The sequence below is a fragment of the Plutella xylostella genome, chromosome 25 (assembly GCF_932276165.1).
Source record: "Plutella xylostella chromosome 25, ilPluXylo3.1, whole genome shotgun sequence".
Lineage (NCBI taxonomy): Eukaryota > Metazoa > Arthropoda > Insecta > Lepidoptera > Plutellidae > Plutella > Plutella xylostella.
The window spans coordinates 2,645,802-2,661,304 of NC_064005.1; the positions used below are offsets into that span (position 1 = coordinate 2,645,802).

At 35.7% G+C, this 15,503-nt stretch overlaps 1 protein-coding gene across 6 annotated transcripts in view; it reads left to right on the forward strand.

The window, feature by feature from the left end:
• The first annotated feature begins 353 nt into the window (after window positions 1–353).
• Window positions 354–15,503, forward strand: part of LOC105381888 (metastasis-associated protein MTA3) — a 51,894-nt gene continuing 36,744 nt past the window's right edge. For 3 of the 6 annotated variants that reach the window (XM_048630143.1, XM_048630145.1, XM_048630144.1), the window contains exons 1-2: window positions 354–731; window positions 12,169–12,330. In XM_048630143.1, coding sequence (XP_048486100.1) covers window positions 704–731; window positions 12,169–12,330 — 190 coding nt within the window. In that variant the 5' untranslated portion in view covers window positions 354–703. The remainder of the gene's footprint in view (window positions 732–12,168; window positions 12,331–15,503) is intronic. The other 3 variants (XM_048630142.1, XM_048630146.1, XM_048630147.1) reach the window with 1 other exon arrangement.

The following is a 15,503-nucleotide window of genomic DNA, read 5'->3' on the forward strand; positions in this document are numbered from 1 at the left end:
AAAATAAACCTGTTTGTTGTTTATTTTTAGGCTGTTTACGAAGATTATGTGCCTTTAAAAACTAAAAAAACCTACAGTCTATGATATAGAATAGACAAGCTAAATTTAGAGCATAGACAGCTAAGCGTCTTTGTCTATGGCTTTACGTTCCATTCTACCATTATTGAAATAATTTAGTATAACATGTTGATTTATTTGTAAAGAAATCCAAACAAAAGGTACAATTTATTATTATTTTGTATGGAAACTGATGTTTTGTTTGTATTTTTTATTGAATTAAATAAAAAAATGACAAAACTACTCAAACATATTAATATAATTATCTGCGGGATTGCTTGAATCGGAACGTTCATGAATGAAAATATTTTCTTGAATTTTTGGCGTATTGTAAAATTGATTTCAATAGCGCCCGATTGAAAAAAAATATTTCTTTCTATTAAAATTTTCGTTATTTATTTATACAAAGTGAAATAATTATTAGAATCATGTCATTGCTTTGTTATAAGAGCAGGAACTTTACGCCAAAAAGTGCGACTGCGCACTGGCCAAATTAGTAGTGTGAAAGAAAATGGCGATCAGCGAAAGGCGTCCGGAGTTAACGTGATGAAAAACATTGTAAAAGCTCAATTACATAGTGTTATAGTTAATAATTGTGTCAGATGTAGATTATTTAAGTGTTAATGAATAGTGATTGTGTATAAAAATGACAGCGAACATGTACAGAGTCGGCGGTAAGTAGTGATAATTGGTTATTTTTGTTGTAGCTTCGCCGGTTCCCCGCCTGCCGACTAGCGGTGCTTTGCTTTGATTGTCGTACCTTCATTAATCGCTCACACTAATTAGTTCAATACTCCTGTATCTCATGATATTACGATAGTTTTAGGCTAAATCATATTGTTGTTATCCCTGTACATCGTGAAAGAACGTAATGTTTACGGGAAAGTTATATTTATTTTACCAAATTTCGTCAAATAGGACATTAGCATTTGCATCTAGGTATCATTGTATTGGTTCGCGTGCGGGTGGTTAGGCATGGAGCGGCTTCAGTTACCTAACCGTGATTATGCATTTTCGGCTTTCTTTTCCCGAAGCTGAGATGTTTTGACAAGGGATTTTAGGTTATAACGAATGTTGTCATAATATTTTGGAGCATTTTGATTGAAGTATGTGTTGGCGGGTGGGTAGTATGATGCTCCAGCTCCCTGTTTTTCATACAAGTTGGTGTATGTTGGTGTTTTGTTTACAATGATCTTGTCTTCTCATCTGCCCATATTGTTTTATGCTATTTATTGGGTAAGCGCGGGAGTGTCCTCGTGCGGCGCTGTGGCGGTGCTATTATGTTAATTAGAACTTCCTTATAGGCACCACTTCCTGCCTAGCATTGTATTTGTATAAAAATCCTATCTCAAATTTGGTTACTTTACCATAGTAAGGAAGGATTAATATATTGGTATACTGCCCAATTAACCCCAAGATATTTTAGTATACTTATACAGACTTTTGAAAACAACCCCTTTATAATTTTTTGTCATATAATTGCTTACCATACTATTTGTTTACATTCTACATGTAAATAGTAAACCTGCACTTCATATTCTGACTCCCACCACATCGCCTCACTCTTACTATCTAATTATTAGCCAAAGCCCACTCTTGACCAACTGCACACAGCGGGTACTGAAACATTAGTATGTCCACCTATAGTGTTTTTCACCAACATGCTAAGAAAAAGGCTGAAATTGGTTGTCTAATGCCTTGCATCTGCTTGTATGTTATTGTCTGGCACATAACTAAATTATTGCTTATTAGGTTGAGTTTAAAAGGCTATTTGAAATGGTCCATGCACTTTTCTAAACAACATGATGATGCTTTTTCTAAGGCATTGTTAGTAATTAATGTGATTGGCAGAATATTCAGTAAGCAAGACTGCTCATCCTTAGGTAGATAAATTTAAAATGAGAGTCAGGGCTTAGTTACTGAAATCATCCCATTAAATTATACTCAAAGTGTATAAATCATAATCAATATAAATATATTCAAACTTAATCTTTATCTTATAATTTTATGATATTATGTTAGTTAGGTTCACATAGCTTAGACAATGTTGTATCAGCCAAAAGTATTTCACTACACAAAGGATTAAAATTTTCCTTCCATTCCATGTGTTAGCCTTCAAAAATGGTTTTGTATAGTAGATCTGCATATTGGATGATGATGATACATGTTGAGGTTATTGACCTCTCTGCTATGTATCTCTTTCAATGCATGTACACAAAATAAATAATGATTATGGTATAGTGAATGTACAATCTTACACCAACTCAGAACAACACAGTAGTCCCACAGTAAAGTATTTCACATTTTATATTTTTTGTAAATAACATCACTTAAATTTTCTTGAAATTGTAATTGAAATATCTGTAACCAAAAAACTGAATAGCTACAATGAGATTATTATAATTTATCCAGATGCATTTTGTTAATGAACAATGTAACTTTAAATTAAGGCTGTCACTAAAGCTGGAAGAAAATCAGAATCTGTCAAATCTAGTGAGGGGGGGTTGAGGTATGCGGGGCGTTCTACGGACAATGACATGAAATTTTAACATAGTACTCGAAAACATAAAAGTGAAGACATGCCACTTTGTTAAAAATATACTAAGTAAGTAATATTGTTTTGTGATACGAAAATATTTATTTTTATTTGAAAGTATTTTTAATATTTAATAATTAATTATATATAAAGTCGTACCCGTGCCGATATTTATACAGGTTGTTGCAAAAAGGGTTTAATACTATGCCGAAACCTACGTGTGCAGCATGTTATTGATGTTATTTCAAAGCCAGGAAATGAAATCAGAATGTAAAAAAATCGCGAAAATATTATCAGAGTTTAATAGTTCAGGGTGTTGTATTAAACTCTGCCCCCGTGTAATAAAAAAAGTATAGTTAGCCGAAAGGGCGTTACTCAGGCGTCACTCTGAAAAACTTTTATCCTACGTAATTTTTTATATTCATGAATAAAACGCTTCTTCATATAATTTTTTTTTGGTCACGTGACCTTTTAGTTAGACGACCTGTTTTTTTTTGGTGTTTCAAAAGCAGAACAGTAGTTTGCAGAACTCTGCATATACAGGGTGTCACAAAAGGTTACGTAGCTGGCAAAGGGATATGGGGAGGTCACCAGAAAAATAATAACATGTAAGTACCCCCCGCAAGGGAGTACATTATTAAAGGCGAGAGTGTGTATTTTTTTTTTAAGTACTTATGTGTATTTGGGATATGATAGAAATAATATTTTTGTTTCTTAAAAACCAAAAAATTTACACCTTGCTGCGCTCTTTTGCTCACTGTAAGTACACCTACAAATATTGCTGTATTAAAAAAAAACGGTTTTGTTATAACGATTATAAAAAAAAAGTTATTTTCATGTTAAGGAGTCATTTACCTAATTACGATTTCACTCAACAGCAGGTGAACTGAAAAAATAAGTTCTAGTTCTATCATCACTTTAGATCGCAAACATTGTAACTCCACTTTTCTCGGCGAAAAGTACTCTTTGGTGTCAATAGAAACGTTTTTTGAATTCACATGTTTTCCTCTTTATTCGAAAAAAAAAAACTGTATTCCGCAATTTACCATTTGTTTTCCTCTAAACCCCAAACCGTGATTTTTAAACAAGAAAACTTAGTAATTATACCCTTTATTCTCATATACAACGTGCGATGTAGGCGAACGTGAACGAAAACTATGCAATAAGCCTTTGTTTTTATTACTACTTTAGTAAATTACAATAACATACTCAACAATGTTAATTTTTTTTTGCAATGTTATGTTGTTAAATTAAGATCTAATATTTTATTAACATGAAGTTACTTTCAACTTTTTTTTGCATCTATGCGTCGAATCACAGCATGACGGCTGCTGCAGCTTCCTGCTGTCCTGTCCTCCAACCAATCCCACCAGTACTGCAGGTTGCGTCGAATACGAGCCATTCTCTTCGACTTGACAAGACAGGTGCTCCCGGAAGGATCATAGATCGCACGGAACCCGTACCGTATAGAGGCAACGGACTCCTTTGCAACAGCCCCCCAGATTCGGAAGTAGCCCATGCACTGCATGGCGAGCACAGCTGCAGCAATTTTTTCGTAATGAATCATTGGGATGTCATCCCCGAAGGAGGCTCTCAGCCTACCTCACGACCTGTGTGACATTAGAAAAATGCACTGTGCTAACGCCGTTTGCGAGCTTGATTTGCAGGACCGCGTTGTATGCCAAGTTCCACAGCAGAGGGGTCCAAGACCTACCGCTGTGGAACTCCGCAACTGAACTTCTTCAGTGAAAACAAACCCTCTCTTTTCGCATCCTTAATGTACTTGTTAGACACGTATGACCTCTGTCAATTTTCTGCAGATAAGAAGACAAGTGATGGTATACAAGAGCCGCCCTAAAGGTTCGCCCTCTAGGGGATAGAGTTGAACGCGGTTACTATTTTTAAGCAAACAGCCAGCGCAACAACTCGCCCGTGGTTCTTATCCTGCTCCGACAGTGAACGAACGCAAAGTATTGTACCCACTATTCGAATCCGCATTTCGGATGCCAAACTGACTGTCCGAAAGGTCGAAACCGTACCACCACAGAGGTATGACTCGTTCGAAGAGCTTATCAGGCTCTTACAGCAATCAGATGTGTCGGTACACTGAAAGATAATCTACAGGCCTGCTTTATTTATTTAGGAGCACTAATGGCCTCCTTTCAGTCATTGAGTCACTGGCACTCAGGCTGCGGTTGAACAGGAAGATAGGCTGTCTAAACAAATCATTTTTAGGCTAGTTAAAAAAAACTTTAGGTGGGTAGTATGCCAACTAGAACTACAAATAAAACAGTATTTTTGTCTCCTCTAAAATTTGGTCACGAGGAGTTACGATGATTACGATCTAAGTTGACGCTGACGATATTTTATACAAGGTATTGAAAAAAGGGTATAAAGCTTAGCCAAAAGTGGATTTAGGTGCCATTCTGATCCACTTTTCTTCTACAATTTTGAAAATTCACGTAACAAAACCTTTTACATAGAAACTTATTCCATCACGTGACTTTTTACTATAGAGACCGAATTTATTTTTCGAGAATTTCCAAAACTTGGAGAACAAAAGTTGTTCAGAATAACCCCTGAGTCAAACCCTTTCGGCACAGTATACCCTTTTTGCAACATCCTGTATAGGTAATATCAGGTTTATAAAAGACCTGGGCCTGTAGAGTGAGACTCGGCATGGGGAGTCATAATTTATAGATCTTTTAGGTTGCAGTGGCGAATGTGCACTGGTAGCCCTGCCCTTTTCTATAACTATAACTATAGGTAATTTTATGGCAATTTAAAAATGGTATAACATTTATCTATTTGAAAAAATCATTAAAAATATACATTACCTATCACCCTAATTTAAAAAAAAAATTCAGCCCTTACTTTAAACTTATAACACCCCTCTATTTCCTTCAGGGGTTAAAAAACCTGTGTATTTAATATTTTCTTATGAGTTTTTTTTTAAAACTAGGCTCTTGCATAGTTGTACATAATATTATGCGGTATTTTATTCACCTTGTAACGCATAAAATTCATAGCTACAGTAAACATTTCATTTTTTTCATGGCGAGATACAGTCGCACTTAACCGCTTTTTTGCAAAGCTTGTTAAATAGATTTAAAAAATTATGTAAATTTTAGATCTTCAATTTTTAAAAATACTTACTTATTTTTAACAACCTGTAGTGTACAGACTACCACATCTTAAAATATATATATTTTTAATTAACTACGGTTTTTGGTTTCAAATAAAACAAATTATGAACTTACTTTTCAACACCCTGTATATTGTGTAGCTTACCTACCATACACAACCGTTAAAATAAAATAAATTACCCCTCAGAATATAAACAGGCTCGCGCTTTGGCATACTGCATTGACCGTATAGTTCTTATTCGGAGAATCTAATAAGTGTCATTATGTGCAATGTTTACCTTTATCTATGCATCTGTAACTCTATAGTAAAAAATGTAAACAAATCGAAAAGGCGAAATGTTTTCTAAGAATTTTCGGCTTTTCTGCATCTAAAATGATTAGAAAATTAACTTTCCATAGCAAATGCATATGTATTATAATACTTGTAGTCATAATTTGTTGATTTAATCAGTTTTTGTGAAATATTTGATAAAAAATAAAATGGCGTGGGTATCGCTCCTAACAGGCCGCCACCAGGGCGACGACTGAAGAAATCTGAAATCTGTCACGGTGTCATCATTTTTAAACCGGAATTTATTAGTTTTTTGCAAAAAAAGTTGACTTCTGGTCCATTAAATCCAACTCTTTAAGGTAACTTTGTTAAGAATTTAATTACCTACACATACATATAAGATTCCATGAAAATGGGCCCTCTGATTTCGAGGGTTTTTTCATAATAAGTCAAAAAATGGCAAAAGACATGGTGTGTTTGCAATTTTTTTTAATATACTTATTATAATCCTGCACCAATTTATAAGCAACTAACATGTTCAGTATACCCTCTGCTACAAAATATATTTTTATCAATGTGATAGAAGCCACCGTTTTTCCAATCTAATCAAGTATATCAAGCCGACTTTAGCATTTTAGCTTTAGGGATCCCCTTAATGTTGTATTTTTTACTATATTTTATAAATTTTACTCCATATGATACAAAGTTATTAAGATATGCTTTGTTTGTAATGCATAAGTAGACACAATATTTCAATGTCATCGAACTTTTTTTAATTTAATTATATGCTTTACACATACATAACAAAATATGTATATTATATTCAAACTACAAATGGAATTAACACAGTCAAAGTAATACAAAAGCCAAAAAAAATCCTTATTACTTTTATTTCTCCTAGAAAACCATTGTATGTGATGTGTTATCTACAGAAACAAACATTATCTACAGATTTTTTAAATTTCTATTCAACTTCCTATAAGCACATTATACATAGGTAGGTTTTATAAGCTCGCGATTTGCGATAGGTACCTACAAAAATACATTGCGCTAATTTTGACCATAGAGATGCGAGCGTAGCATCTATCGCTTTGTTGGCAGTTTAAGAATACGTTATATTCTAATGGACAACATTTCAAAAAACTTAAGCTGCTATAAATCGAAAACCATTTCGAGATTTAGCTCTCAAGGCCACAAAAAAAATGTTTTTGTATTTTTTGGATGTATCATTTTCGAGAAAATCATAAAATAGTAAAAAAGTGCTGATGACGTCATGCATCAGGTGCGATGCATTTTGATAATCAAAGCCTATAGATTTAAAAACAAAGTAACTGTCACTTTCATTTTTGGTTGGCGTTGACGTTTTATCGAGTCGTTGTTGTTTATTTGGGTCATTTTCATAAATTCTGTTCTGACACTTTCTGACTATTTTTTTAATTTATCATAAAAAATGGTTAGTACTTATTAAGAGATGACCTCTATTTAATATGTCCCAGAGCATGCCACCGCCTACACGGCTGAAAAAATGCTTCTGTTAATTTTTTTACATAATAAGTACCTACTTTGTATCATCAGAAATATCAATGTCATTTGAAAATGACCCATTTGTTGGTTGGCATGTAAACAAAGTTTAAATGTCACTTGTCAGTGTCATTAATGTTTTTTTTCGAGACTAAGGCAATAGACAAAAATTTAAATTGAGCCTACTATGTGATGTCACTTCCGGTTTTAAAATAATTAACTTTAAAGTTAAAAATAACATGCAAAAATTAATGTATATACAAAATAAAAAAATACGGGTCCTCTAATTATTTATAATCTTTCCGAATAGCTAATAAAAATATAAGGTAAAGAAAATGAAATGTTGTCCATTATAGATCGGTTACCACACGGCAAACAGCGAATCTTATCAAAGCACGTGTTTTTTTTTGGCAATACTCTGTTAGGTAGGTACCTCCTCACCTACATTAGTTTAGAATTCATGTTTCTAAACTGTTGCGGAAAAAGTTGGCAAAGTTGAAGGTGTTGATTGCGAAAGAGTTCTTCTAAAACCTCATCTACCTGAGAAATCATACAACTTAAGGCTCGTATTATTAGAAATAGTGTATGTAGTGTAGCAACGGATTTTTTAATAATGATTATGATGTTCAGTTTACGCTTTTTTTACGAAGCTTACGAAAAAAAATAATGTTTGAGCTTACAGGAAACACTTCCAGCTAGAGGTATAGTAGCTGTCTTCAATACTAACTTGTAGTGCTATTTTAAAACTGTGCTATTTTCTATATGATAGTGTTATTCCATTTTGTGCTATGGAAACCCTATTCACCATTCACTGAACATCACATGGACACATTTATAAGAATTCTCCCGTGTGATTAGTCGTAACATCGCACCACCGTAGATCCGCCGCCGTGGCTCTAGGCCGGTCATCCGCGAACCACTTAATCAGGTGAAAGCCGCACCTAAGTACGTACTACGTACTGGCCAGTCGAACAATAAACTGGTCCTGCGTCTAACTCGACAGACCAGTCCACGTCAATTATTATTTAACTTAGTTTCCTTTCTACACATTTAACAGATAACTGCACTCCACACGTTAAGAGTAACGTTAGAGTACGTTTTTCTTTTTTGTTTAAGGCCCTATATCTCTCTTGAGTAAATCTACCAAAGCATAAACATAGGTCGTACTTAAAGACATTTCAGCCAAACATACCACGGCATTCCATACTGACGTTCTGCTGAACTGGAGGTTCTCAGGTGTGAAACTGTCAGTTATTCGCTCAATGTCCAACGAAGCTGAGTCATTCTGCCAACAGCTGCCATAGGAATACGTTTACTGATTCAATACAGGCAAATATCCTCAGATAAGGTTAAGGCTAGGCGGTCGGCGGCGCCGAGTTAAGTGTCGAGCCATGGCCTACCCTAACGTAGGAATCTTACGATGATCTTGAAGGAGGCCGTCGGGTTTATGCGCTCCTATTTTATCGCAGATTGTATTGAGTAGGTTGGTACATAAATTAATAATAGTGCCGTGTCAATGAAACTAGAAATGATTGATGTTTAAAGCCTCGTATTCACTAGGCGACAAATTGTCGCAGAACCTGTCTAGGCACATGTCGTCTACGTGTCGCCGCGACGTCGCGCTCTGTTCTGCGACGTCGCACGCGACAATATAGCGACATCTACGTGTCGCAGAACAGGTTCCGTGTTTTGGCTCGCGAGACAGAACTTCCTGCGACATCAGTCTAGCGCACAGAGTACTTTGTGTCTAGCGACCGCTGTTGCAGAGTGTGGACGCGTGCGCGACTTCTAGCATCAACATGCCCGTAGAAAAAACTTAAGCCTCGAATTCACTCCTCGCGCGACATCTCGGCGGAGACTGCTGGTGTGGACAAGCAACATGTATCACGACATGTTACCAAAATGTTCTGAGAACACGCACCGTAGATGTTCTGTAACAGTCTCAGAACTTGTGCCCTAGTGAATTCGAGGCTTAATAGTCTCTGATAGGTTCCTAGGTTCCCTAGGAGGAACCGATCTTCTTATCGTGTCGGTGACAATCACAAGAGCGAGTCTAGGATTGGTCGCCGGGTCACCACGGTGAAAGGATTAGCCAAGTTATCATTGAACTTCCTGTCAAAATACGGCTTCATAGTAAGTGAATGAAAGAAACTATGACAACATATTAAAGTAGGTACACGTACAGTTTGCCCAGCAGTGGGAAACTAAATCGGCTAATTGAAAAAAAAAAAAACACGTACATACAGTGCTTTAAAACCAAATTATAAGGAAAAATTATATTCAGCAGATTATTTTTTTTCATTATTCTCATCAGCCCGTCTACTGCTGGATATTATATGTCGATATGGTTTTTTTTTTCTCACATTATTTAAGAGTACATAAACTAGTTAACATTGACAGAGTAGACTTTGTTTATAATACCTTAGACATTTCTTAGATTGCTTCTAATTTGTGGCCTAAGCTTGGATCAATTTATCACAACCCATTATTACCTGCATGGGTTTGTTTCATCGTACTAAGTGTCGAAGCATGTTTGCCAGCCGAGGGCGTGGCTGATCCGTCACGCAGTAAACACTTAAATCGATTGATCTGGTATAAAACTTCTGGAAATCGCCTCCTTCGGGATGACTAGTCGCGCTATATTTATCGCACTCAGTTATTGACACGCTCCAAAAATACTATCCTCTAGCGAAACGATACTGCTGGTAACGTCGGTATAATGCCCGAAGTTAATACAACAATGCGAGATATATGCTTGCGTATAGCGCTCGCGGTAGACCAGTCGTATGCGTGCATAGCAGTTGTAGATGTGTGTCTATGTGGTAATGCATAGGAGAGAGACAGGCGTGGATTGTTCCTACAGTGCGGTGGAAGCGACTGTTTCGCCGTGCACTCTACATTTTGTGCGTTTCCAAGCCTAAGGGCTACTCTCGAGCTTATTAGCGTATCCGAATATCCTTATTTTTCGACTCGAGGTTGTTGAATTGTACATTATAAATATAGTACGCATATCTTACAATATAAGGAGAAGTGCATTCCTGCTCTATCTGTATCTATCACCAATTGATAAACGCTATCCGGATCGGGTCATCGAATTTTACAAATTAGTAAACTATAACTTCTACGTTTTCAGCAATAAATTTATATTCAGCCTTAAAAAGCCGGTGAACATTTCTTTAAATACACATACCTAGTTACGATTCACTTTAACCGTACACCAAAGAACCTTCAACTGTATAAATTATTATTTTTATTGGGTTTAACTAATAACCTTCACTCACAAAAATCCGAGCGTAATTATTAGTTGCGATAATAGCGGTTATTTTAAATGATATGCTTAAGTTAAAATAGTACATGTATACTTACCACTTCATACTTAGCTTTTTATTTGTAGTAATTACATCCTACATACAATACATGCAATAAAAAGTATCGGTCGCCTTTATCTAATCATGTGTAGACACTGTAGACTGTAGAGCTTTAAGCTCTTAGCAGGTCGTATACCGTGAGTTAATTCATCATCTCCAAATCATACAACATAAAAAACCGCCAGTAATTCATAGATGGTAAAAAAGAATACAACTTACCATGTGCACTCATCAACATTTATTAGGAAACTAAGGAAAAACATTCGTTTCCTTCATCCATAACGCAAACAAAACGTCATTTCGTTCGTTTTGCAAGTAGGCATTATTATAATAACTTCACGATAAAGTAGATTGAATCCATTCTACATCCGTACAAGTATTTATAAGTATACCAGATGTACGACAGTCGCAGTCGTTCCATTTTCATCTTAATGTTTTGAACTAATCTAGAAACATACACGATAGTACAAAAATGTACAACTTCCATAATATTATTATTTACTTACATTTTAAAAAATCTCCTCTATATAAATTAAAAAATTGATGAAAACTTCGATTAGAGAAACAGATATGGTGGTCTAAGTTTAAACAAAAGATTATCACAATTTGTCCCAGAAGTATATGGCTAGATTAACTACTTTTATGTTTGATTGATTAATTATATACTGATTTGATTACAATCCTTTTAAAAAAGCAGTATGTCTACACTCAAAATCCATCAATAATAAACCATATCTTCTGAACCGTAAGTGGCAATTTGGATTCACACTTGACTGGCTTTTATTAATTGGTCAGAGCCAGCATCCATTGTACTGGGAACCAATAGAACGCTTTTGTTGTTGGTACTATGTGTATACGAATACGACCGAAAGCGACACATTTTAAATGCGCATACGTTCGAGTAACGGTAAATTGTATTTTTTTCGCCGTACTCTAGAACCTTGTAGTAGAGACCGATAAAAGATAGAGAGCATCCGTTCTACTTGATGCGCCTTACGCTGTAGGTTATTGATAATCTGGTAAAAATGGCGATGCCGTACATATCTTCTAGAGTTATAACTATCAATGTCTAACTTAGTAACTACTAACTCTACGTAAACCTTACATCCACGCCATTGACAAAGAGTTTCTACAACACGATTTCCAAGGGCTTTTTCACACCGGCTTCCGCTAACGTAACCCTTCGCCACTGATCCACACCCACAGCTTTATTTGCGCTTAACGTAACCCTGCGACCTTAACATTAACCCTACACTTGTTCTTCAACAGACTGCGTCTATTTCGAGACGTCGTCGACGTCTCCGTACCAGATCCGTCGGATAGAGGAGCTGAACAAGACCGCGAGCGGCAATGTGGAGGCCAAGGTCATGTGCTTCTACCGCCGGCGGGACCTCCCGAACCCCCTTATACAGTTAGCTGATAAGCATCAAAGTGAGTATTGCCATTATTTATTTATAAGCACTTTATTGTATACGAAAGCTATAGGTATAGGTATTACATAGTTATAAGTAAAGTAGGTATATACTTTTTTGGACCGGGTTCCCTCGAATGTAACCTTTAGGCATGTCCCTGTCAGGTCTGATCTGCCTTCCTATGGATATGTATACAATTTCCCACCACACATGGCCACTGTGGGCTAATGGGTTGACACATCTAGATGTTCTAAAAAATCCACTTTAAGATCGATTTTTGAGAATCGAGCTTTGAGCAAAAGCTTATGTGAAGATGTTTATTGCGATACATAGTGACATGATTGTCACCTTGACCACAGTTTTGTTCAGATTCGAACAAATAAAGTTACAAGTTAACACAGAAGGTTGTAGCATTGTTCAGATAGTCGCGTCGCCTCGTATTTTCCCACACATATCAAATCGAAATATTGTATATTGGCGGGACATCGTTTCTCGGCATTGCTATAAAACTCACTGAAAAGGCAATAAAAGCCACATTGACAACTGTCGTGGCTTCACATAAAATTCAGGAATACTGTGCTTACTTTTCTGAAAAGACTTCAATTGAATATGGCTTCCTTATTTGATATGCTGAGATGATAGCCGTTGATCATAAGCCGTACCTTCTAGTATTGATTCGCGTTTTCGCATTCTAGAGTTTGGATGTTATGGGCCTTACTACAAAAACTTAGACAATATTTAACAGATGTTTAGCGGTGTCAAACGCCTACAACGTCTGTCAAATTTCGGTTTAAACACTAGTTAAGCAGTGTTTGAAGTGTTATGTGGTAGCAATGAGTCTGAGATCACCCGATGATACATAGACGTCAACTCACTACCCCTATTGCTTCCCTGTGTCGATGGCTCCACAATCGACATGGCAGCGAGCGTACCACGCAACCGACTTTAAACACTTTCCCCCTTATTCATAAAAAAAATACTGGACGCTTTAGCTATTGAACTGTTTTGTAACTCTCTGACAGAGAACAATTCCAGTAAGTTTTTTATGATTAAGGGGGTTTGACTTTTACATAAACCTGAAAAGCTTGAAGAATCAATGTTTGTATTTCACCCGCATTCAATGTATTACAGACCTAATTCGTTCATCTTGTTGAAACTGCCTTTGATTATATGTATTCGTCGTAAAAACATAGAACAAGTAACGGCAGAAGCTCGCGTTCGCGGCGCATCGATCGATGCATCCTTGCAGCGTGACCCTGATGAGTGGTAATAAGGGCCAAAACTGCATAAGCAGGACTACTACTATGTATAATTTATGATATAGCACTGCTACCCACATGATAACCAAACCTAACCATGATTAAGGTTAGTGTGACTAACTACATTTCAAATCTTTATCAATTAGCTGGAATGCACGGAATATTATTCGCGATTTTCTTGTAAGTCCAACATGGATAACGATGAGGACGCTCGCGCGTTATTTGGATATTCTTAGGCGTCCTCACAGACCGCGTCTGGTCACTTCTGGGATGATCATATTTTATTGATGATGAAAATAACTTAACCCCTAGTATCATTTTATGGCGAAAAAGGTACTCAAAGTTACGGCCCAAACCAAAATAAAGCATACTTACAGAAATTATAGTCTTAAATTAGATATACCTAGTCGATACATTATCGTCGCTACCTTCAAAGCTGTGATCCATACTCGTCCATTCTTACCCTTTTATTCACAGCTCACGCGAGCCTTACACGCGAATGCTTAGGTTCAAGTTAATTCGATACAAACTGACAAAGCTAACATGGGTCCGTTGTTAATATTTTTCAATAGGCGCGCAAAGAACTTCGATAATTACTACTCAATACCTAATCATAATTATATGAGGATGTATATTCAATCTTCGATACCTACATTAGCCGAGTAAGTCAAAATTGTAATCGTAAACTATCAATAACTGCTATTTCTACTCATGCTGACTAGGCATATATGGGTATTTCTTATTCTTATAAAAAATACTGTCTTACGTAAGAATCGGCTAGCTGAAAGCACTCATAGTTGTTAGGTATGAATTAAAACAGTAAATCATATTTTTTATCATACAGGCAAGTTAATTATGCATTAAAATACATAAGCCTTGTATTTATAGATATCAATATCCCCCCCAAAATGTCACAGCTGTGCGATGTCCGCTCACCGAATTACTCAACAAAATATTTTTCTGGAATTAATTGGTGCTTTTTCAGACAAAAAATCATTATATAATCATTTTATATGCAATTAACTTATCACAATACATATATTTCATGTTGTTTAGCTAAGTAAGTTTAAACCAAAACCTTTCGTAAAGTTTGTCTGATGTTTTTTTGTCACAGCCGTGGTTCGAAATATTTACACTTGAAAAAAGGGTAGAAGTTTGCGACACGTATCTGCTATAACTATATATTTTTCTGCTATATCAACACTGTATGACCTACCCTTTTTTGGCCGGCATGAATGGTGGAGTGTAAAGGAATAATTTTTTTTTGTTTTATTTTATAAATTAACACTCTGAACCTGTCCAGACCGTGTTCAAGATATATAAGGTAAGCTCAACTGTATTGTCAGTTTGTTTTTCGTAATTTATAACTTAAACAATGTACTTACAGATAAAACTAACAAATTGCAAAAATAATGACGAATTTTAAAATAATGTCAGGCACGGTGCGAAAATGTCACAACCATGGCAGTCACAGCCATAGCTTTCTGAGGCCATGGTCGTGACATGTTTTAACATGTCACATCCATGTCGAACATGGATGTGACGTAACTACCTAATAAAAAAAAATATAGTTATTCTGAAGGCACAAACTTTAATTTTATTTCTGTGAAAACTTTGATTTGGAATATTGAAAATGAGATTTACGCCATCAGTCATAAAGTCGAATTTTAAACAAGGAATTTAAATTGTCACAACCATACTTTCACACCTTATTTTCTACCCCTTGCAAAGCCTGTTAAGCTTGATTGAAGATATTAAAATTCATTATTTTCAATACACTTTCCAATAACATTAATAAAAAAAAATAAAAAAAAAGTTTTAAAAAAATATTTTTTTTTTTGTTTTTTTTAAGAAATACCCATATCGTAGACGGTATCACCATTTAAGGAATTTCTTACCAAACAGATGTATCGAAGATTAATTATAATTAAAA